Source organism: Pseudophryne corroboree, chromosome 1 (assembly GCF_028390025.1).
Source record: "Pseudophryne corroboree isolate aPseCor3 chromosome 1, aPseCor3.hap2, whole genome shotgun sequence".
In the NCBI taxonomy this organism is placed as follows: domain Eukaryota; kingdom Metazoa; phylum Chordata; class Amphibia; order Anura; family Myobatrachidae; genus Pseudophryne; species Pseudophryne corroboree.
Window position 1 is genome coordinate 483,103,205 of NC_086444.1, and position 25,901 is coordinate 483,129,105.

The 25,901-nt window shown below is 45.3% G+C and overlaps 1 protein-coding gene and 1 long non-coding RNA gene across 7 annotated transcripts in view; one reads left to right on the plus strand and one right to left on the minus strand.

Moving 5' to 3' along the window:
* LOC134894764 (uncharacterized) overlaps positions 1 to 25,901 on the plus strand; it is a 201,216-nt gene that overhangs the window by 128,588 nt on the left and 46,727 nt on the right. The gene's annotated exons all lie outside the window — the stretch shown is intronic.
* The window catches only part of NTRK2 (neurotrophic receptor tyrosine kinase 2), a 424,378-nt gene continuing 415,675 nt past the window's right edge, over positions 17,199 to 25,901 (minus strand). For all 3 annotated transcript variants that reach the window (XM_063913787.1, XM_063913785.1, XM_063913786.1), the window contains 2 exons: positions 22,633 to 22,791; positions 17,199 to 19,755 (listed from right to left, as the gene is read on the minus strand). In XM_063913787.1, coding sequence (XP_063769857.1) covers positions 19,570 to 19,755; positions 22,633 to 22,791 — 345 coding nt within the window. In that variant the 3' untranslated portion in view covers positions 17,199 to 19,569. The remainder of the gene's footprint in view (positions 19,756 to 22,632; positions 22,792 to 25,901) is intronic.

The following is a 25,901-nucleotide window of genomic DNA, read 5'->3' on the forward strand; positions in this document are numbered from 1 at the left end:
ATTGCATAAATCCCCCACTGTCTGCTTCCTCTTAATAGCATGAAGATCGGTCAAACATAAATTAAACTCCCAGAGACTCAAATACAATGGCCTTATTTACACAAAGCTTTGAAATTCTATGAAGAAGGCAAACACCTTTGTTTACCCCTATTATTCTAGGGTAGCCCAGTTTCTGTCGACAACAATAAATACTGGATTGTCATTGTCTTGTCTGAAGACAAGACAAACAAAGACAATACCCAGGAACCTAGGCTGAGGAGAAACTCAATTAGCAGTAGCTAACAAAAATACAAACCAGACATTTAGAAATCTGAGGTAATAACATTCATAGTCTAAACTCTTGGAGATGTATATATTTGTGTGTATATATATATATATATATATAATTCCTAACAAATTGTAATAGCGGGAGTATGTGTGTGTGTGTGTGTGTGTGTATATATATATATATATATGAGTATATGGCTATATGTGGATATTTGTATATCTTGAGGATGGAAATAGATAATCATATCATGTGTGGGATCATATTGTTCAGAGTCACGTAAACATTAATCTGGTGGGAATAAGAACATTATCATATATTATCCCATTAAGTTATTAATAATACCAGATTTATGTATGATTAATGTGATGGGTTTAACTGGTCATGGGGCGGGAACTCAGATGCAAACAAACATCTCAAGTCTTAGCCATCGCCCACTTCTTGAGCTGACCAATGATGCCCGGTGCACAGGATAAGTCCCACCCCCGAACCAATGGAAGAAGAGCACACAGTGTCTATTGTATTATGTTTTGATCTACTGTATAAAGAGCCAGCTGCATGCCAGGTCACTATCAGACTCTAAAGGTTATCTACCAAGATGACTGAGGACCAGACTGGGAAGCGCAGGTGACAAAACCAAACACATATGTACCATTGACTGTAGCCATTATTCTTTTTTATTGTATTGCTTTGTTATTGTAAACCCCTTTCAATAATAATATGTTGTGGTGTCGGAACCCGCCATTTTAAATACAAACTGGTGTCGTGTTTTCCTTTCCCTGCTAAGGTATTAAAGTGTATTTACAGCCACTCGGGCTGCTGCATTGTGCTAGCAGCGTATAGGCCTGTGTACGCAAACTGTGTAGTCACTACGCCCTTTAGGCGTACATACGCAGAGTGCGTGCACTGTGTGACTTTGTGTATGTAAGGTTTGTGAATAACATAAAGGTGAAAGGTTAATTATCGTGGCCGCAGCGGCTCAATGTTAAAGTGTATCAAGTGTGTTTAAGGTATAGGCTTTTTAGTCCTGTAAGTAAACCAGCGTTTACATGAGCTAGTGAGTACTGACAGCGGCTGCGGCCGTGCACGTTGGGGGGGTATGACATGCTGCCGATGGTGCGCCTTCAGTGCATGTGCGCTGTGGGCAAGGCACCATTGGCACACACCTAGTTATGGCCCTGGTTCGAACAATTAGTCATATGTTTTAAAAGAAATTGTCAGGATAACAGACAGTATAACAATTTAACCAACACGTTTAATATAAACTCTACCATGTATAACCATTTTTAGCCCCTATACCTTATGTGAGAAAGAGTTTGCGGATTGTGATTATTCCTCCCACTCACACTACCTTTGCAGACACTTGCGGCCAGATTATGAGTTAGACATATCTCTGTGCTTGTGCGCAAATGGCAAGTTTTTGCATTTGGAGATTATGCAGAAGTTACTTTGGGGGTCATTCCGAGTTGTACCCTCGCTAGCTGCTTTTAGCAGCATTGCACACGCTAGGCCGCTGCCCTCTGGGAGTGTATCTTAGTTTAGCAGAATAGCGAACGAAACGTTAGGAGAACTGCTACTAAATAATTCCTTGCAGATTCTGAGTAGCTACAGACCTACTCCTAGATTGCGATCAGCTCGGTCCATTTAGTTCCTGGTTTGACGTCACAATCACGCCCTGCGTTCGGCCAGCCACTCCCCCTTTTCTCCAGCCACTCCTGCGTTTCTACCTGGCACGCCTGCGTTTTTTAGCACACTCCCTGAAAACGCCATGTTGCCGCCCAGAAACACCCACTTCCTGTCAATCACACTCCGATCACTTCAACGATGAAAATTCTTAGTTCGGATGTGAGTAAATCTACTAAGTTTTGTGCTAAAATACTTAGCGCATGCACACTGTGTACCATGCGCATGCGCATTTTTGCCTTAATCGCTCCGTTGCGAAAATCGGCAACGAGCGAACAACTCGGAATGACCTCCATTATGCATTTCTGCTTATGTGTCCATCCTATTCCGAGTTTTACAGAACTCGCTTGGATCTGTCTATCTGCTATCCCTGCGGATTCTCGCAAAACAGGAGCATAAGGTAGTAAATCGGGCTTGTACAGCCACTTTGTGAACAACTCAGGCCCATAATGTTGGTTAGCAAAATGAATTGGCCAGTTCTGTAGGTGGAGGAGGCACCTTAGGAAAATATTTCAGATGGACAAATAAGCAGAACTTAGGGGGTCATTCCGAGTTCATCGCTAGCTGCCGTTGTTCGCAGCGCAGCGATCAGGCTAAAAAAATGGCACTTCTGCGCATGCAGTGCGCACGCGCGATGTACTTTCACAAAAGCCAATACAGTTTCACACAAGCGACGCTTTTTAGTCGCACTGCAGATCGGTGAGTGATTGACAGGAATGGGGTGTTCCTGGGAGGTAACTGACCGTTTTCCAGGAGTGTGCTGAAAAACGCAGGCGTGTCAGATACAAACGCAGGCGTGCCTGGGGCAACGGGGGAGTGGCTGGCCGAACGCAGGGTGTGTTTGTGACGTCAAAACAAGAACTAAACAGACTGAAGTGATCGCTAGCTAGGAGTAAGTCTCGAGCTACTCAGAAACTGCACAATCTTTTTTGTAGCAGTTCTGCGAACCTTTCGTTCGCACTTCAGCTAAGCTAAGATACACTCCCAGAGGGCGGAGGCCTAGCGTTTGCACTGCTGCTAAAAGGGGTCATTCCGAGTTGAACGCTAGCTGCCGTTGTTCGCAGCACAGCGATCAGGCTAAAAAAATCGGCATTTCTGCGCATGCACCCCTGCCGCAGTGCGCACATGCCAAGTACTTTCACACAAAACTATGCAGATTTACACAAGGTCGAGCGACTTTTTTTAGTCGCTCGGCTGATCGGTGAGTGATTGACAGGAAAGGAACGTTTCTGGGAGGTAACTGAACATTTTCCGGGAGTGTGCTAAAAAACGCAGGTGTGTCAGAAGATAATGCAGGCGTGCCTGGGGAAACGGGGGAGTGGCTGGCCGAATGCAGGGTGTGTATGTGACGTCAAAATAGGAATTAAACTGTCTGCAGTGATCGCAAGGAAGGAGTAGGTTTGGAGCTACTCGGAAACTGCATGAACATTTTTTCGAGCAAGTTCTGCTAACCTTTCGTTCGCACTTCTGCTAAGCTAAGATACACTCCCAGAGGGCGGCGGCTTAGCATTTGCACTGCTGCTAAAAGCAGCTAGCGAGCAATCAACTCGGAATGAGGGCCTTGTTTGGGATAGCTTTTGCTTCACCTGAATGTTTGTCTGTTACGTGACTACTGTGCAGGCCTAAGACAGAAATATGTATCATGACTTTGTAAGGAGAATGCAGGGAAAAATAAAAAATATATTCCTTGACTGATTTTAGTTCTTTAATGAGGTATCTTGGCACCATTAACAGCCTGCTTCAACATGTACTCCAGCATCATTAAATTAACATGTTTTAAGTATAATCCTATATTTACTTTGCTTAATTTATAAAAACAATATACAGAACATCCAAATCATGCACAGAGGGATTTTTAATGTTTCTTTTTACCATTATCATTTTCCTAATCAGCTATAAAGCTGGCAGCCCTCCCAATGGCAAGGTTAGGAAAGTAAATGTGAGAATATGTTTTTGTGTTCTGTCGTTAGTAAAATAGATGTTTGTGGGACATACTACCTGATTCAGAGGTAGACGCAAAGTGAAAGCAATGCCGATGTCTGCAGATTGAGCTATCTTTCTTGTCCTGCGCTCTGCACATGCAAATTTAATAACCAACAGCCATAGGCGTGCGCAGCACATTTTATTAGGGGGTGCACCGTTGGAGGGGTGTGTCTAGCACCGCCTTTTGGGCATGTCTAGCTCCATCTATTGACGCAACGCAATATAAAATATCCACCCTTGTACCAATCCTAATAAAGCAGATACATTGTCAGATGTTGTGGTGTGCACCAAACAAACGCCCCTGATTACAGTGCTCCTCCTCAGCCTGGTCTGGCTCCCCTCTCTTTCCCCTGCAAGCTGCAGCAGCTTCCTTACAAGTCAGTCACTCACTAACACTGACAGTCGCAGACTAGTACTGCTGCTGTTGGAAAAACGAGTGACGTGTCAATGTTGCTGCCGACCGCCTGCCAGTATTGAATTTGTCTTCCTAAGAGGAATGCTGGCTGTATGCTGCTCCTCATCAGTGGCTGGCGTTGGCATAGCATAGAAGGAGAGAGGTGGGCATGTCGCGGGTGTGGCGGGTGGGCGTGCGAGCAGCATGACGTAATAACATCACATCACGCTGTTTTTGTACATTGAGGTGGAGCCGGGAGTTTGAAAGCCGGTGGCAGTGGCCCCCTTGATTAACCCAAGCGTCCAGTCAGTAATGCAGTCCTGACATGGTGCAGCGCAGAGGGGACAGTAATCAGCCTGCTCGGCGATTGCTGCATCAGGCATGTGAGATCAGGGTGCCAGACATTAGGCGGTGCCTATGCGCACCAGGCACCCCCCCCTGCGCACACCTATGCCAACAGCGGTCACAGTGAGGATTTAATTGCAGAGAGACTGACAGTCAGTGAGCGTTTGTGGTAGGTAATGGGTGGGGGTGATGGGGGGGTGCTAGAGTCAAATGCAAGTGTGTTGTAAACATTTAGGAGGAGGGGTGTCTCAGCCTGCGACTGCGTCATCATACGCAGTTGTAAAGCCTCCGGCGGCTTGCATCTTATGGCCATTCTCAACAACCATAGGGTTGCTCAGATGATCTATGGGGCGACCGCTGGTGCTTCTTTATACACAAGTGGAGCATCACAGGAGCCGTCAGTGGGCGTCTCTGTACAAATCCCAGTGGCATGCGTCGTTTTCACAGATCCACTGCGTGTGAAAACTGCGCCCAGCATATTCCTGCTGTGTGTGAAAACTGCGCCCAGCATATTTCTTCCACATGTGAAAATTGTGCCCAGCATATTTCCTCTGCATGTGAAAACTGCGCCCAGCATATTCCCGCTGCGTGTGAAAACTGCGCCCAGCATATTCCCGCTGCGTGTGAAAACTGCGCACAGCATAGTCCCGCTGCGTGTGAAAATTGCACCCAGCATATTTCCTCTGCGTGTGAAAACTGCGCCCAGCATATTCCCACTGCGCATGAAAATTGCACCCAGCATATTTCTACTGTGTGTGAAAACTGTACACCCAGCACATGTCCTCTGGTATGAAAACTATGCCCAATATATTTCCTCTGTGTGTGAAAACTGTGCCCAGCATATTTCCTCTGTGTGTGAAAACTGTGCCCAGCATATTTCCTCTGTGTGTGAAAACTGTGCCCGGCATATTTCCAGTGTGTGTGAAAACTGCGCAAAAAATATTTCTGCTGCATGTGAAAACTGCATCCAGCATATTCCCACTGCATGTGAAAACTGCGCCCAACATATTCCCGCTACATGTGAAAACTGCGCCCAGCATATATGTGCTGCATGTGAAAACTGCGCCCAGCATATTTCCGCTGCATGTAAAAACGGTGCCCAACATATTCCCGCTGCATGTGAAAACTGTGCTCAGCATATTTCTGCTGCATGTGAAAACTGTGCCCAACATATTTCTGCTGCATGTAAAAACTGTGCCCAACATATTTCTGCTGCATGTGAAAACTGTGCCCAGTATATTTCTGATGCATTTGAAAACTGCTCCCAGAATATTTCTGCTGCATGTGAAAATTGCGGATAGCATATTTCCGCTGCATGTGAAAACTGCGCCCAGTATATATCCGCTGTGTGTGAAAACTGCGCCCGAAATATTTCTGCTGCGTGTGAAAACTGTGCCCAGCATATTTCTACTGTGTGTGAAAACTGCACCCAAAATATTTCTACTGTGTGTGAAAACTGCACCAAGCACATTTCCTCTGGTGTCAAAACTGCGCCCCATTTATTTCCTCTGCGTGTGAAAACTGCGCCCAGCATATTTCCTCTGTTTGTGAAAACTGCGCCCGGCATATTCCCGCTGCGTGGGAAAACTGTGCCCAGCATATACCTGCTGCATGTGAAACGGTGCCCAGCATATTTCTGATGCATTTGAAAACTGCGGCCAGCATATTTCCGCTGCGTGTGAAAACTGCGCCCAGCATATATTTTTCTCTAACGTCCTAGAGGATGCTGGGGACTCCGTAAGGACCATGGGGAATAGACGGGCTCCGCAGGAGATAGGGCACTTTAAGAAAGCTTTGGATTCTGGGTGTGCACTGGCTCCTCCCTCTATGTCCCTCCTCCAGACCTCAGTTTTACACTGTGCCCAGAGGAAGATGGGCGCACTGCAGGGAGCTCTCCTTAGTTCTTTGCATTAGAAAGCATTTTTGTTTGGATTTTTCTATTTTTACAGGGAGCACTGCTGGCAACAGGCTCCCTGCATCGAGGGACTGGGGAGAGAGGAGCAGACCTACTTAAATGATAGGATCTGCTTCCTCGGCTACTGGACACCATTAGCTCCAGAGCCACGCCGCCGTTCTCCTCACAGAGCCAGAACAGAAGCAAGAAGACGTCTCAGGCGGCAGAAGCCTTCAGCGGCTTCACTGAGGTAACGCACAGCACCGCAGCTGTGCGTCATTGCTTCACACACTCTGGTCACTGTATGGGTGCAGGGCGCAGGGGGGGCACCCTGGGCAGCAATAATAACACCTCAAAACATGGCAAAAAGATATATACATGTACAGCTAGGCACTGTACATGTATATAAAAGGGCCCCCGCCATTTTTACACAAATTTGAGCGGGACCGAAGCCCGCCGCCGAGGGGGCGGGGCTTCTCCCTCAGCACTCACCAGCGCCATTTTTCTCTCCACAGAACGCTGAGAGGAAGCTCCCCGGACTCTCCCCTGCTTACACACGGTGGGGGCACATAATTGGCGGATAAGATATTATACAGCGATGCTGGTGAAAAACATTTTGTGTTGGTCTCCAGGGTCATTGCGCTGGGGTGTGTGCTGGCATACTCTCTCTCTGTCTCTCCAAAGGGCCTTAAAGGGGATACTGTCTTCAGAAAAGAGTTTCCCTGTGTGTATGAAGTGTGTCGACATATTTGACGAGGAAGGCTCGCTTAATGTGGAGGGGGAGTGTTTGAATGTCAGGTCGCCGTCGGCAACGCCGACACCGGACTGGTTGGATATGCTGAATGTCTTAAATGCAAATGTGAATCTCCTGCTTAAAAGGTTAGACAAGGCTGAGGCTAGGGATCAGTCAGGTAGCCAGACCGTGCCTGTCCCTTTGGCGCCAGGACCTTCAGGGTCTCAAAAGCGCCCCATATCCCAGGTCGCTGACACAGATACCGACACAGATACTGACTCTAGTGTCGACTATGAGGATGCAAAATTACAGCCGAAGGTGGCAAAGGGTTTTCGATACATGATTATTGCCATAAAAGAGGTTTTGCATATCACTGAGGAACCCCCTGTCCCTGACACGAGGGTTCACATGTATAAAGGGAAAAAGCCTGAGGTCACGTTTCCGTCCTCATTTGAGCTAAGCGAATTGTGCGAAAAGGCTTGGGAGTCTCCGGATAGGAGACTACATGTTCCCAAAAGGATTCTTATGGCGTATACTTTTCCACAGAAGGATAGGATACGATGGGAATCTTCGCCTAAAGTAGACAAGGCACTGACACGCTTATCCAAAAAGGTGGCACTGCCTTCTCTGGATACTGCTTCCATCAAGGATCCTGCTGATCGCAAGCAGGAAATTACCATGTAGCACATTTACACACATTCAGGAACTATCGTTAGACCGGCCATGGCGTCGGCCTGGGTTTGTAGTGCTGTCGTGGCATGGGCAGACTCCTTATCTACGGAGATTGACACCTTAGATAGGGATACCATTCTAATGACCATTGAGCATATCAGAGATGCTGCCTTGTATATGAGGGATGCTCAGAGAGACATTTGTTTACTAAGCTCCAGAATAAACCCTATGTCTATTTCTGCTAGGCGACTCTTGTGGACCCGACAGTGGACGGGAGACGCCGACTCAAAGCGGCATATGGAGTCATTGCCTTACAAGGGGGAGGAGTTGTTTGGAGAAGGCCTCTCGAACCTTGTCTCTACTGCTACGGCCGGTAAATCGAATTTTTTACCTTATGTTCCCCCGCAGCATGCTAAGAAGGTACCGCATTATCAAATGCAGTCCTTTCGTTCTAATAAAAGCAAAAAGGTATCGGATCGTCCTTTGTTGCCAGAGGTAAAGGCAAGGAAAAAAGCTGCACTCGGCTAGTTCCCAAGAGCAGAAGTCCTCCCCTACTTCCGCAAAGTCCACCGCATGACGCTGGGGCTTTCCGGGGGAGGGGGGGTCAGATCAAGTGGGGGCACGTCTTCGTCTGTTCAGCCACGTCTGGGTTCTCTCACAGGTGGATCCCTGGGCAATAGAGATTGTTTCCCAGGGAAACAGACTGGAATTCGAAGACATGCCTCCTTGCCGGTTTTTCAAATTGGCTCTGCCGGCTTCCCCGTGGGAGAGGGAGCTGGTGTTAGCTGCAATTCACAAATTGTACATTCAACAGGTGATAGTCAAAGTTCCTCATCTCCAGCAAGGAGAGGGTTATTATTCATCCCTGTTTGTGGTACCGAAACCGGACGGTTCGGTCAGACCCATTTTAAATCTGAAATCCCTGAACCTGTACTTGAAGAGGTTCAAGTTCAAAATGGAGTCGCTCAGAGCGGTCATCGCCATCCTGGAAGGAGGGGATTGGATGGTGTCCCTGGACATAAAGGATGCGTACCTTCATGTTCCGATTTTCCCTCCTCACCAGGCGTTCCTGAAATTTGCAGTACAGGACTGTCATTACCAATTTCAGACGTTGCCGTTTGGTCTTTCCACGGCCCCGAGAATTTTCACCAAGGTAATGGCGGAAATGATGGTGCTCCTGCGCAGGCAGCGCGTCACAATTATCCCGTACTTGGACGATCTCCTCATAAAGGCGAGATCTCGGGAGAAGTTGCTGGACAGCGTGTCTCTGTCCGTGAAGACGTTGCAGAGGCACGGCTGGATTCTCAATTTACCGAAATCCCAGCTAGTCCCTGCAACGCGTCTGCCCTTTCTGGGCTTGATTCTAGACACAGACCAAAAAAGAGTTTTTCTTCCAGTGGAGAAGGCCCAGGAGCTCGGAGCTCTGGTCAGGAACCTATTGTAGCCAAAAAAGGTTTCAGTGCATCATTGCACGAGGGTTCTGGGGAAGATGGTGGCTTCATACGAGGCCATCCCCTTCGGGAGGTTCCATGCAAGGACCTTTCAATGGGACCTATTGGACAAATGGTCCGGGTCCCATCTACACATGCAAAAACGGATCACCCTGTCTCCCAGGGCCAGATGTCTCTCCTGTGGTGGCTGCGCAGTGCTCACCTCCTGGAGGGTCGCAGGTTCGGAATTCAGGACTGGGTCCTGGTGACCACGGACGCGAGCCTCCAAGGTTGGGGAGCTGTCACACTAGGAAGAAATTTCCAGGGTCTCTGGTCAAGCCTAGAGACTGGTCTCCACATCAATGTCCTGGAGTTGAGGGCCATATATAACGCCCTACGCCAAGCGGAGGAATGGCTTCGGAACAAACCGGTTCTGATTCAGTTAGACAATGTCACGGCAGTGGCTCATGTAAACCGTCAAGGCGGCACAAGGAGCAGAGTGGCCATGGCAGAGGCGACCAGGATTCTACGCTGGGCGGAAGGCCATGTAAGCACACTATCAGCAGTGTTCATCCCGGGGGTGGACAACTGGGAGGCGGACTTTCTCAGCAGGCACGACCTGCATCCGGAAGAGTAGGGACTTCATCAAGAAGTCTTCACACAGATCACGGATCGGTGGGGACTGCCACAGATATACATGATGGCGTCCCGCCTCAACAAAAAGCTAAAGAGGTATTGCGCCAGGTCAAGAGACCCTCAGGCGGTTGCGGTAGACGCTCTGGTGACACCTTGGGTGTTCAGATCGGTCTATGTGTTTCCTCCTCTACCTCTCATACCCATGGTGTTGAGGATAATAAGAATAAGAAGGGTCAGAACAATCCTCATTGTTCCAGATTGGCCAAGGAGGACTTGGTATCCGGATCTGCAAGAGTTGCTCACAGAAGATCCGTGGCCTCTTCCTCTAAGGCAGGACCTGCTGCAGCAGGGGCCCTGTCTGTTCCAAGACTTACCGCGGCTGCGTTTGACGGCATGGCGGTTGAACGCCGGATCCTAGCGGAAAAAGGGATTCCGGAGGAGGTCATTCCTACCCTGATCAAGGCTAGGAAGGACGTGACGTCGAAACATTATCACCGTATATGGCGAAAAAATGTTTCTTGGCGTGAGGCCAGAACTGCTCCTACGGAGGAGTTCCAGTTGGGCCGTCTGCTTCACTTCCTTCAAACGGGAGTGAATTTGGGCCTAAAATTAGGGTCCATAAAGGTTAAAAATTTTGGCCTTATCCATTTTCTTTCAAAGAGAATTGGCTTCTCTTCCTGAAGTACAGACTTTTGTGAAGGGTGTGCTGCATATTCAGCCTCCCTTTGTACCTCCGGTGGCGCCTTGGGACCTTAATGTGGTATTAAGTTTCCTCAAGTCACCTTAGTTTGAACCACTCAAAACAGTAGAGTTGAAATACCTCACTTGGAAAGTGGTCATGTTGTTGGCCTTGGCTTCTGCAAGGCGGGTTTCGGAATTGGCGGCTTTATCATATAAAAGCACATACCTGATTTTTCACGTGGATAGGGCAGAGTTGAGGACTCGCCCTCACTTTCTGCCAAAAGTGGTCTCATCTTTTCATGTGAACCAACCTATTGTCGTGCCTGTGGCTACATGGGACTTGGAGGATTCCGAGTCCCTGGATGTGGTCAGGGCTTTGAAGATTTATGTGACCAGAACGGCTAGGATCAGGAAGACCGAAGCTCTGTTTGTTCTGTATGCGGCCAACAAGGTTGGCGCTCCTGCTTCAAAGCAGACTATTGCTCGCTGGATCTGTAACACGATTCAGCAGGCGCATTCTTCGGCAGGATTGCCATTGCCTAAATCGGTTAAGGCCCATTCCACTAGGAAGGTGGGCTCTTCTTGGGCGGCTGCCCGAGGGGTTCGGCACTACAACTGTGCCGAGCTGCTACTTGGTCGGGGTGAAACACCTTTGCAAAGTTCTATAAGTTTGATACCCTGGCTGAGGAGGACCTCCTGTTTGCTCAATCGGTGCTGCAGAGTCATCCGCACTCTCCCGCCCGTTTGGGAGCTTTGGTATAATCCCCATGGTCCTTACGGAGTCCCCAGCATCCTCTAGGACGTTAGAGAAAATAAGATTTTACTTACCGGTAAATCTATTTCTTGTAGTCCGTAGAGGATGCTGGGCGCCCGTCCCAAGTGCGGACTTCTTCTGCAAGAATTGTATATAGTTATTGCTTACATAAGGGTTATGTTATAGTTGATCGGGTTTGAACCGAGGCTATGTTATTGTTCATACTGTTAACTGGGTAGTTTATCACAAGTTATACGGTGTGATTGGTGTGGCTGGTATGAATCTTGTCCTTAGATTTACAAAAATCCTTTCCTCGTACTGTTCATCTCCTCTGGGCACAGTTTCTCTAACTGAGGTCTGGAGGAGGGACATAGAGGGAGGAGCCAGTGCACACCCAGAATCCAAAGCTTTCTTAAAGTGCCCTATCTCCTGCGGAGCCCGTCTATTCCCGATGGTCCTTAGAGTCCCCAGCATCCTCTACGGACTACGAGAAAAAGATTTACCGTTAAGTAAAATAATATTTTCTGCTGCGTGTGAAAACTGCGCCCAGCATATTTGCGCTGCATGTGAAAACTGCGCCAAGCATATTTCTGCTGCATGTGAAAACTGCGGCCAGCATATTTCCGCTGCATGTGAAAACTGTGTCCAGCATATATCCGCTGTGTGTGAAAAATGCACCCAAAATATTTCTGCTGCGTGTGAAAACTGCGCCCAGCGTATTTCCTCAGTGTGTGAAAACTGCACCCAGCATATTTGCGCTGCATGTGAAAACAGCGACCAGCATATTTGCGCTGCATGTGAAAACAGCGACCAGCATATTTGCGCTGCATGTGAAAATTTTGCCAAGCATATTTCTGCTGCGTGTGAAAACTGCACCCAGCATATTCCCTCTGCATGTGAAAACTGTGCCCAGCATATTTGCGTTGCATATGAAAACTGCAATCTGCATATTTGCATTGCATGTGAAAACTGCGCCCAGCATATTCCCGCTGCATGTGAAAACTGTGCCCACCATATTCCCTGCATGTGAAAACTGCAGCCAGCATATTTGCACTGCATGTGAAAATTGCGCCCAGCATATTTCCTCTGCATGTGAAAACTGCACCCAGCATATTTGCGCTGCATGTGAAAACTGCGCCCAGCATTTTTCCGCTGCATGTGAATACTGTGCCCAGCATATTCCCGCTGCGTGTGAAAAATGCGCCCAGGATATTCCCGCTGCGTGTGAAAACTGTGCCCAGCATTTTCCCGCTGCATGTGAAAACTGCCCAGCATATTCCCGCTGCGTGTGAAAACTGCGCCCAGGATATTCCCGCTGCGTGTGAAAACTGTGCCCAGCATATTTCTACTGTGTGTGAAAACTGCACCCAGTGTATTTCCTCTGCGTGTGAAAACTTCGACCAGCATATTTCTGCTGCGTGTGAAAATTGCACCCAACATATTCCCGCTGCATGTGAAAACTGCGCCCAGCATATTTGCGCTGCAGGTGAAAACTGCGCCCAGCATATTTGCGCTGCATGTTAAAACTGCACCCAGCATATTCCCGCTGCATGTGAAAACTGTGTCCAGCATATTTGTGCTGCATGTGGAAACTGTGCCCAGCATATTCCCGCTGCATGTGAAAACTGCACCCAGCATATTTCCTCTGCATGTGAAAACTGCACCCAGCATATTTGCGCTGCATGTGAAAATTGCGCCCAGCATATTTCCTCTGCATGTGAAAACTGTGCCAGCATATTTGCGCTGCATGTGAAAACTGCACCCAGCATATTCCCGCTGCATGTGAAAACTGTGCCCAGCATATTCCCGCTGCATGTGAAACCTGTGCCCAACATATTTGCGCTGCATGTGAAAACTGTGCCCAGCATATTCCCGCTGCATGTGAAAACTGTGCCCAGCATATTCCCGCTGCATGTGAAACCTGTGCCCAACATATTTGCGCTGCATGTGAAAACTGCGCCCAGCATATTCCTGCTGCATGTATAAACTGTGCCCACCTCTGAGTCAGGCCCATAGTGAGCATATAAACACACAGCAGGCAGTGATTCCCCATGGTCCCTATTCTCCTAGCCCTGCCACTCTTCTCCCTTCTATAAAAAAATGAAGTGCTATCTGCAGCATGGAGTGGAAGTTAGACAAAGGGGTGGGAACTTTGATCACACTCATAGCGGATAATGGGGGTAATTCCAAGTTGATCGCAGCAGGAAGTTTTTTTAGCAGTTGGGCAAAACCATGGCCCTCATTCCGAGTTGTTCGCTCGCAAGCTGTTTATAGCAGATTTACTCACGCTAAGCCGCCGCCTACTGGGAGTGAATCTTAGCATCGTAAAATTGCGAACGACGTATTCGCAATATTGCGAATACACCTCCCTTAGCAGTTTCTGAGTAGCTCCAGACTTACTCGGCATCTGCGATCAGTTCAGTGCTTGTCGTCGGAGCTGGATTAAGGCATTGGGGGGCCCGGGGTACTTAAGACAGGGGGGCCCTAAGGTGTAAATTTTAAATTATAATATACGGTGTGTGTGTGTGTGTGTGTGTGTGTGTGTATATATATATATACACACACACACACACACACACACACATATGCCTTACATATTGTACACACATACAGAGTGTGTGTGTGTGTATATATAATTATATATATATATATATATATATATATACACAGATACTGTATATATAAAAATATATATATATACACACATATACTGTACATATATAATACACATACATAGACACACATATATATATATATATATATATATATATATATATATATATAACCCAGTACATAATGCAGCCAGCCTTACGTTTTTATGTGCTTTGCTGCTGGCAAGATGCCCAGCCCGGCGCGTGTGTTTCAGCACATAGCCTAGGAGAGGTGCTGGCTGAGACTGGGTGCCCTCCTCCCTCCCTCCCTGCAGCCTGCGCGCCCAGCCAATGACTGAGCCGCAGGCTGCTGCTCCTCAGCTTATTGGACAGCTGAGCCGTCGCTCAGCTGTCCTTCCGTTTACAGGCATTCACTCCCTGCGTGCGGCGGCCGCGGCGCCAGCCTTTCCAGTGCAGTGGAGCCGGGAGCCAGAGCTGCCCTGCCGCTGCGTGTGGCTCCCGGGAGCGCAGCGCAGTACCGCAGATCGGAACAGAGATCCGATCTGCGGCGGGGGGCCCTTTTAAACAAGGGGGCCCGGGATACTTATCCCCGGGACCCCCCTCTTAATCCGGCTCTGCTTGTCGTTCCTGGTTTGACGTCACAAACACACCCTGCGTTCGGCCAGACACTCCTCCGTTTCTCCAGCCACTCCCGCGTTTTTCCCAGAAACGGTAGCGTTTTTCCGCACACACCCATAAAACGGCCAGTTTCCGCCCAGTAACACCCACTTCCTGTCAATCACACTATGATCACCAGAACAATGAAAAAGCCGTGAGTAAAATTCCTAACTACATAGCAAATTTACTTGGCGCAGTCGCACTGCGGACATTGCGCATGCGCACTAAGCGGAAAAACGCTGCGATGCGAAGAAATTTACCGAGCGAACAACTCGGAATGACCCCCAATGTGCACTGCAGGGGAGGCAGATATAACATGTGAAGAGAGAGTTAGATTTGGGTGTGGTGTGTTTAATCTGCAATCAAAATTGCAGTGTACAAATAAAGCAGCCAGTATTTACCCTGCACAGAAACAAAATAACCCACCCAAATCTAACTCTCTCTGCACATGTTACATCTGCCCCCCCTGCAGTGCACATGGTTTTGCCCAACTGCTAAAAAAATTCCTGCTGCGATCAACTTGGAATTACCCCCCATGTTTTATGTGAAAGACAGCAAGAACAATGATAAAGATTGAAATGGGCAGTTCATTTTTTTTATTTGCTGTTTGTATCAGGCATTGCCATGGACACAGTCTTTCTGTCTAAATTGTTAGTTAAATACATGTATTCCATATACTGTCATTCTATTAGATAAAGCCAGCGCCATACCTGGACGATCCATTGCCTGGACAGGCTAAGACACCCCCCCTCTTCCCGTTCATCTGCAACATGATATCACCTATAAATCTTGCCCCCAGGCCCCAGCCATATACTCCAGTGCACCTGCTTGAGACAAACATTCCCCATTACTCTCTCCAGCACCACTATTCTCCACATGTAAAGAGTAGGGGAGGCAGAGTTGGGCAGAAGCTTCTTTGGGGACCACTGGGAGCCATTTTTATGGTCCAAGGATGAATGTGCCTTCAACAAGTTTCAGGCATGCACAATCTTCAGGTATGGGGCTGGATAAATCATATGGGAAAATGTTAAAACACGGGGCAGATTTATTAAGCTCGGTGAAGTGATAAAGTGGAAGGTGATAAAGCACCAGCCAATCAGATCCTAACTACCATGTCACAGGCTGGGTTTGAAAAATGACAGTTAGGAGCTGACTGGCTGGTCATTTATCACCTTCCAATTTATCACTTCACCGAGCTTAATAAATCAGCCCCACAGTTACAGTATTGTGTCATTATGTTCAGCTATCAAGCTAGTTACATATTTAAAGGGTGTTTCTAAAGCAAATGAAGCACATGTAAACTAATGTGAAATAAAAAGCATAGTCCAAATCAGACAGCACATCTTTCATACTTACCTACTCTCCTGGAACCTCCAGGAAACCCCACACGCTCCCAAAAAAGTGAGTGACCCTCCCTCTTTCCACCCACTTCCTTGTGAAGTTAGCAGGATGAGGAGCATAATGACAGTAATTGCAGATCCAAGAGGAGGAGGCTGGGCCTATGTGATGTGATTCTATAATAATCATGACATTTTGGCCCCCTCTACGCAGACCCTTTATTCACGGTTATTTCCCACAAGGGGTGGGGCCTAATGACCAGACCAGACCCTCAGTTGCATCTGCATCTCCTCTCTGGGCGTCGTCTGGATAGGAGATTAATAAAGTTGTTAAGTACAAAATATTAGTTTTTTTATGTGATTAATTTGTGTTGCACTGCAGTTGAAAGCTAACAATGATATAGATAGGACTGCACTGGAAACGCAATGAGATGTTGTTAAGAAGCATTTCCGTATTTTGTTCGTGTTATTACAGATCCCATTTTTTCAAAGCAGATTGCAGTTTGAACACATTTATAAATGTATCTAGATATATATAAAACATATATTAATTCAGTTTGGTTTATAGTGTATGTAGCAGTCCTTGTCTCTGTTGTAACATGCAATATAAATGCATAGGTGTCTTTTTAGGCTACAGAGCTATGTGGGTATTCAGGGGCGGATTGGTATGGCGGGACTCCGGGACAGATTGCTGGTGGGTCAGGCCCCAACCGCTCCTAACTGGCCGTGCTACCTCCCCCACTCTGGGCCGATTCATAGGGTATTATATATATAGTTTTAAATATGAAGTAGTGATGGAAAGGACTGATAAACTCTACATTGCTGCATAAATGTTTTGAGACATTGATATCTGTTTTTGCTTCTTTTATTTATCTCAATAAAGCTAGTTTGGTCCATTTTAAAATGGTTTGATTGACATAGAATAATCTTTTACATTAGATATGTGTAATAAACAACACTGAACAGCATTTCCCATGATACTCTAACCATGTTTAACAGACCAGTCACCGCAGGAAATGTGCTTCAGAAGCAATTTTGTCACAAATGCCTGTTTGGATTCTACCAATACACTCTTTATGACACACAGGGTACCCTGTAATAGTGATAACAAGTAGAAATATATAAATGCATCATCTTAGCTTTATTATTCAAACTACATACATTCCCCAGGATGCATTGCTCATTAAAACTTAATAGACAAATGGGACTTATTCAGTACAACATTGCAAGAACACGTGCTCTAACCCACTGCAATTAATCTACCGTCATTAGTCTGTTTCCACTGGACGTCTGAAAGTTGATTTCTGATTGGCTGCCTTGGGTTAAAGCATATGATTGCTCCTGATATCACGTTATTAAACAATACCCATTTTTTGTAAGAATTAGAGACATTGATTCAGAACCTACATTAATTTGAGACAAACTGGAGTTTAGCATTAAGACTCATAGGTTGTTGTTTGTATAGTCTCAATGTACTGTACGTATCTTGTACATCTCAATATCAGAGCTGAGATTTAAATATACAGAAAAACTGAACTATTGCAGTAGAACTGTCTTTATAGGCAAGTGCTCAAGAATGTAAGACATTCACATACGCTCAACAGATTTCTTCATCCCACAAGCAGTACATATCGCCTGTTCCAGGCGGCCATCTTAGCTAAGCAAATAGGCACACGCTTGAGGTTTTTTTTTACTGCAAACGGGTGTGAAAAAATATACATATTAAATAAAGAGTTGAAGAACAACTTACCAAAGCAACAGCACAATCACATCTGTACAATTATCATTGTTTCACTTTTATAATGTGTTTTAACACCTTGATAGAGATGTGTTACAATCAATAATAGACCCCAAAATGTGATTCAATTCCTTGCTAATGCCTCAATTCCTGAGGCTAATACTCATATACCTTTTTGTTAAATCTCAAATATATTTTACAGTCACCAGTTTTAAGTCAACATACTGCTTTTATTTACATGTACCTATACAAATGGTCGATTCCGTTACTGTGCTAATACATTCTTGAGTGACTGAGCTCCCCAGATTACCTGACGTTACAGTAGGGAGTTAGCAGTTCTCTAGAAGGATCGATGTCTACACTAAATGTGACTGTGATACAGTTTTTTTGCCTGTACTGCATATGTGTTTGGGAACAACTTTCCATATCTTTGCATTGGACACAACATGCCGGTAACATATATAAGCATGCGCTGCCTCTGAGTTTAAGATCACATACATTGTAGATAGGCTGCCACATTTTGTTTTTACAGTGTAATATAGAGAAATATAAACTTCAATACAGAGCCCACAGATGATAATTAAAAAATAAAATGAAGTAAAAAATCAGGGTAGCCAACCAACCGTAGACAGCTTTTGGTTGTGACAATACCTACTGACTCTGTTACCAGAACAGAATACAATCAGCAACACTCATCTGAGGTTGGTACTTATCAACAATAAAATACATGTGTTAAGCTTCCCATATCTGTCCATCGCCATACAAATCAACCCAAGCACGTTCCAGCTTGCAGCCTACACTCATCACGTGTGCTCTTAGCTTGTGTAAGCTGTACAGAAGGGCTTTGTAAACTGGTGAATGAGAGAGATTGTCTGTTGGACGCTATCAGTTAAATTCAACATCACACTGTGATGATCTCAGTCTCTTAAATGAGTGATTTAGCTTGTTACTGGTTTTACTGCACTCAGAAAAAAAAGATGAACACAGCTATGGCAGGTTGCTATAAGCAGACAACATATGTCTTTCTACCATGAGCTATACTGTATAGTGGTAAAGGACTAGCAACGCACAAAGCAGGGTGAATTTATTCTCCTCAGAATACAATGCAATGACTGTATTTCTTCAGGTTGTTTTAGGTAGATGATTACACTTGACTCCATCAACGTGTCTCCTTACTTCCACAAACTCTTATCTGCACACTTAGTCATGATGTCCATATATGGTTTTTCATTAGTGCACATAGCCAAAACGTAGAGGTTAGCGAAAGTCCATAGAAAGTCTATAGGTATGTACAGTTGAAGTCGTTAAGTTCGTGTCATACAATATTTTATTCCCTTTATTCATCCACATCGAAGGCAGGAATACAAGAAGGCATTGTTAGATGTGGTGGACAGACATGCGTGCCTGCTTATAAACAGATAAGGTTTTAAGGCCTTTGTCTATGTATGCTGAGTTACATAAAGGCATAAGCATGGAGAAGAATGTACAGCGAGAGACAACCAAACATACTGTAGATTGGAGAGGAAAAGAAGAAGGAAAAGAAGATTTAGGCTCAATATAAAAAGATACAACCTATTAATGGCAAATATCAATACTGTGTATTGTACAGGTGGAGAAGTCTGTGTTGCTTGCCCTTTGATAGCTTGTCAGCATCTTTGTTAATAATACTGTCAGAGGTTATAACACATTTCATAGAGTTCAGCGGCCGTTCACCACATTCATTCATCAATCCCATATAGGTAACACCATGAACATCTAGCCAAGAATGTCAAGGTATACAGGGGATGCCTTGGACAAGTTCTTAAGGAGGCTGTGGATTTCTTTGATGTTCAGTCTCATGTGCGGCTCCCTCTGCCAGCAGCCCAACATAAGGTCGTAGACTTCCTTCGGACAAGTGCGAGGTCGTTGCAAGACTCGGCCTTGAGTTATGCACTCAATAACCTAGAAGAAAAGCATATTAGCATTTTATCATGTATGAAATATGAGCAGAACATATATATATTTAGCCCGTCTTTCTCTAGAATCATTTAGATTACTTTTAGCAGCAGTGCAGGCCAAACACACAATACAGTGAATCAGCAATACAATATATATTATTGAGATAGATTTTCTAGGATGTGTAGATGTTCTGGACTAATGGCATGCTCTAGCATCTGTCACATGGTGCTTCTAAAGTGCAATTAACTACTGTCCTTACTGCTACTGAAGATTAGCTCAGAGCTAATACAACGTGATCTGGACTTTCCCCTGCATTGTAGAGGACTCTAGATCACAAGATAAACAAAAAGTAAACATGCTCCATCTGTACACAGCTTTTTTTAATACTTAAAATATGAATATTGGTGAGATTAATCACCAATAAGTCATTCTGCATGGCTTACAAATAATTTCAGTTGAGGTAATGTAAATGTTATTCTTAGCATACTAAAGTAATAGGTAATGAAATGCACTATTAGAAAAAGGAAGCCTTTCCCCTAGTGGTGAATTTCCCATTAGGCACTTGAGGCACATGCCTAGGGGCGGCACTTGCTTGTGGGCGGTGCTTGGACACTTGCGTTTGTAACGTCAGCCCAAAAAGAATCAGTAACTGCACAATATATCCACTGTAATGAACCATATGCCATCTTGAAAGGAGTGTAAGTGGGTAGGACATGCACATACTGCTGCTGTAAGCTGTCCCACTAAGTAAATATGTATGTATAATTAAAAATAAAAAAAAGTCATAGTTAGTGGCTTTTTTATTATTCTTTTAAATTGGCTATCATCATATGAGGGCTTTTAGCCAATCACTAAAAATATAAAAATAGGGGAGTCAGTGGGGGAGGTGGCGGTGGAGCTGTTACAGTTGTGCCTAGGGGCTTTCTCACCCCTAATTCCGCCCCTGCTTTCCCCATCAACAATTTTACTGTTTTACTATATTTTAAAATCAGTCACTCCCTTGCCCACTCTTCCAGAATTTAGGGGAGACTCTCAAATTTGACAGAAGTTCTTCCTGTTCCCTGGAGAGGAAACACCACTCTGCCACCTCTTTGGTGAAGGAAATTTAGGTGTGGTAGGGGAGAGGGCGTAGGGTGGTGGTCAACGACACATGTGATTCTCTATGATTCACATTATTTGGGCTCCTACCCACAATGATATACTACCAATAATCATGGCAAACCACTGCAAAGGGGTGTGATGAGGTAATTTGTAGCTCTATGTCCCCACCCTGCCATGCACTGGCGTATCTAGAATGGGTGTAGTGGGCGTAGTGACCATAGTGCTCAGCGTTTATTGCTCTGCCGGCTAGAGAGGAGGGGACCTAGACAGAGACTGCATGTGGGCCTCCTCCTCTCTTGATGTGCCCCTGCTGATATGGACCTCTGCAGTCAAACAGTTCCATCCTTAAACCAAATCTCTGTTTAAACTGGGCTTCACGCTTCTAACTTCACCAATGACGTATTTCCATTTTCAACTCATGTGGGGAAAATGTAACAGCCTGTGAGATGCAGACATCAGTGTGATTCCGTATGCGGCATATATAGCGGGACTGCATATACAAACTTGTGCAGTAGCGATACTTTAGGTCAGGCATGTCCAAACTGCAGCCCTCCAGCTATTGTGAAACTACATATCCCAGCATGCCCTGACCCAGTTTTGCTGTCAGAGAATGCTAGAGCTGTGTCAGGGCATGCTGGGATGTGTAGTTTCTTAACAGCTGGAGGGCCGCAGTTTGGACATGCCTGCTTTAGGTGAAAGAAACTATAGTGGAAATGTAATAACCTGTGAGTTGCAGGAATCAAAGTGATTCCGGCAAGTCTAAGAAATGAGTATACAGCGCTAAAAACTGGATATGGAATACTATGTGTATTTTATTACATAAAAATTAGTTGCAGCAAATGAACAACTATTATTAAAAATAAAAAGAATATTGGATTAAGATTGCAACATTAGGGCAAGCACAGCAATTTCTTTGGTAGATTACCATATAAGGGAGCCTTGACAAAGCTGTTGGTACAGCGAAACGCGTTGGTAAAGAGGAGCCGGACACCAGTGATTTTCTATCCACACCTGGAATACGCCTAGAAGTCCATCAGTTTACACAAATGGGGAATCTCCAGTCATCCACAAAGGTGCACAAGACCTAGCTTTCAATAGGACTAAGCTCTGTCCGGAACCAAGCATTCAAAGGTCTGTTCCTAAACTTCATGTGGACTATGACTTGGTAGTATTGAATCTATCCCCAGGACTGTGGCATCCTTCCATGGACTTACTGTATATGAATATGCCCGGCTCCCTTATATGGTAATCTACCAAAGAAATTGCTGTGTTTGCCCTAATGTTGCAATCTTAATCCAATATTCTTTTTATTTTTAATAATAGTTGTTCATTTGCTGCAGCTAATTTTTATGTAATAAAATACACATAGTATTCCATATCCAGTTTTTGCGCTGTATACTCATTTCTTTGTATTGATCTTTCCAGTGACTAACTATCCCTTCAAACAGCTGCTCAAAGGTCAAGCATCTCATTTACTTGCGCCGGGCCGATTACTTAGGTAGTTTCTTTTTGATTCCGGCAAGTCTGCCCAATGTTTTAAAGAGGAAATAATTTATAAGGTAAAACCAGGATGGCTTTGGGAATCCTTTGCATTCATATTCACAAATCTACATGCGTACGGCGTTAATAAAAAATTTTATGCGTGATACATCCTGCTGATTGTATCCTAAAACAATATTCAACAGAGCAATAGTACAGTACAGGCCTGTTTTATCTGTACATTTCATAACATGTTATTTGTTAATGATGTGTAGTGATAAAGGTTTAATATGCACAAACCTCATTATTTGATAGCTGGTACCACGGTTGCTTTCCATAGGTGAAAATTTCCCATAGCACAACTCCTAGGCTCCATACATCACTTTCTGTTGTAAATTTTCTATACATGATACTCTCAGGAGGCATCCAACGTATCGGTAACATAGTGTGACCTCCAACCTAAAAAGAAATACAATATATGACTATTACATAAAAATATAACATAAACGTTAAGCAATATTACATAGAAGTTACAGTGTCATTTATGCTCCCACAGAGATAACAACGACACACATAACTATGGGCCCGATTCAGACCTGATCACTTTTGCGCATTTTCGCAGGGCGCCGATTATCAATGGACTGCGCAGGGTTTATAAGGCGTATGTGCGTGGCCAAACTGCGAAAGAATCCAGCGTCTTTTTTGATTGCTAGGTATACGCAAGTTGATTGACAAGAAGCGGATATTTGGGGGTAATAATTGGCTGTTTTCTGGGAGTGTCGGAAAAGACGCAGGCATTCCCAAGCGCTTTCAGGGAGGGTGTGTGACGTCAGCTCCGGCCCTGAATAGCTTGTTGCTATCGCACTGTAGGAGTATGTCCTGGGCTACGCACAAACTGCACAGACTGGAAAAAACATTAGATGGTGAGTGAGTTGCGTCCGAATTTGCAGCTGACTGGCATCTGCAGAGCTTTTCGCACGGCATACGCAGACTATGTGATTGCAAACCTCTGCAAATTCGCGGTAGAGTGATCAGGTCTGAATCGGGCGGGATGCAAAAATACTTAACCCCTCCGATGTCGGGATCTTCAGTGTCGGAATGCCGGTGTTGATCATGTGACCGCCAGCATCCCGACAAGCGGTATATCATATCGAACCCTCTGGTCTAGCATGCAGATTCTGTGATCTACAGTTCAACACCTTTTTCCTGATGCCTGTTGTCATGTCAGCATGATCACAATCAGGTAATGGCAATCTGTTTTTTATGTGCAGTGTAAAACACAACCATTAACTACTAATGGGATAAATCCTGTGAGATTCTGGAACCATTTAGGTCGGACACAGCATCTGTTGCGATTAGACTATTCAGGACATGAAAACACTGACATATTGTAGCAGCTGTAGCAATTCCACTGTTCAAAGTTTTAAGAATCTTAATTTCTGTGCTACAGTAATTTGTACATTGTACATTCTGTACAATGGAAAGATTGATTTATACCAGCAATTTCAAGTAATACATATTGCTGGGGCGAAATTTACTAAGAATCATTTACAAATCGCTCTTAATCGCCCTTAATCACCAGAACAACAATCGCATATTTACTAACAACCATTTTCACTTGCACCTTTGTCTTTAAATGGTGTATGTTGTTGCTTTTGGCGTGTGTGATTTGTGTAAATTTTGCAGATTTCGCATGGGAACTCGCTTCATAAGTCACATTTAAATGATATTATTCACAGTAGAATGTCTAAAAAGTCACATGACAGCACAAAGCTAATCACTCCTCAATTCGCACCACAAGTCGTCTTAAAGCATAAAGGGGCAGATGTATTAACCTGGAGAAGGCATAAGGAAGTGATAAACCAGTGATATGTGCAAGGTGATAAAGGCACCAGCCAATCAGCTACAATATGTAAATTAGCAGTTAGGATCTGATTGGCTGGTGCCTTTATCATCTTGCACATATCACTGGTTTATCACTTCCTTATGCCATCTCCAGGTTAATACATCTGCCCCAAAATCCACAAACACATTCAGACCTGCTAGTTCCTCTGTTCTGTTTCTTGATCCTGGGACCAGTGCCGTTCCTAGACATTTTGGTGCCCTGTGCCAGAAAAAGAATTGCTGCATCCCCCCCCCCCCCCCCCCGACATAACTAAAATAGGGACAGTGTGACAAAAATATAGGGGCATAGCTTCACGGGGAAGGGGCATGGCCATTGAATAGTACTCCCCTATACACATTACATACCGCACAGTAAGAGCCCTTATACACGTAACACTGCACAGGAAGAGCCCCTTAAACATGTTACATCGCAAGGTAAGAGCCCCTTATAAACGTTACACTGCACAGTAAGAGCTCCTTATACAGGTTACACAGCACAGTAAAAGCCCTTATACACGTTATATTGCACAGGAAGAGCCCTTTATACATTATGCCAGGCCGAGCCCCTACAAAATGAGAGAGAGTGTGTGTGAGTGTGGGTGTGAGTAAAGTGTAGTGTGTGTGAGAGCAAGGTGTAGTGTATGTTTGTGTGAGCAAGGTGTAGTGTGTGTGAGAGAGAGCAAGGTGTAGTGTGTGTGTGAGCAAGGTGTAGTGTGTGTGTGTGTGTGAGCAACGTTTAGAGAACGGAGGACATTTTATATTGCTGTAGTGACATAAAATTCTGAATAGCAGGCTGAATGAAGCAGCTGTGATAAGTGGAGGTGTCCATGGTAACAGTGGGCCTATGAGTTGACTGAGGAATCTGGTGATGGGAGGGGCTTAGCCCTTATAAGGAGAGGACTGACTAGGTTCTCCCTCATTTCCTCAGAGAAAATTGAACAGTGAAGTGCTCTGCGTTTGTTTTGTACTGAACTGTGTAATATTTGTGAATTTGTGGTATTTTTCTTCTTATTTCTTTTCAATCTTTACTAATCTTTAATCTTTTCACCCCCTTTTGTTCTTTGACTCTTTCTTTATCTATCTTTTCTACTTTCTAACATGCCGAGGCCCAGTCGTGCTGTGCGTCCCCCTATCCGTTTGATTGAAAGCGATGACAGGGACGCTGCTGTTTTAGTGTCAGGTAGGGGACAGCATTTGTCAGTACAAGTACAGGGTCAAACCAAAAATAATGTGGGTAATGCCGCCACCAGGGGTTGGGCTCGACCGCCTGAGAGGCTTTTGGCGGGCGAAGCTGCGTCACGCAGAGGCCGGGTCAGCAGCGTGTCTGTGTCATGAGCTGTTGGTTCGTGCTGTGGGAATTGATTCTACGGAACCAATTACCGATAGTACAATGTCGCGAAGCATTGGTGCTATGGTGGAGTCGCGGAGCAGGGTGTTGAGGAGAACGGTAACATCTCGGGGAGTTACCTCAGGAGTGCATGGGCCAGAGGTACGCCACGGTCGCCCCGTGGGCCCGTGGGGGACCGTGGCTGCCAGAGGTGGTCGTCACAGCACTGTTCTTTCTAGAGGTGAGCAAAATGAAAGAGGAACAAGGGAACAATTGTTGGTGCAAGGAGAGGGAGCACCTAACAGAGGAATTAACAGGGGTCCGGTTAGATCAATAGATACCGGGGCAGACACGGTTG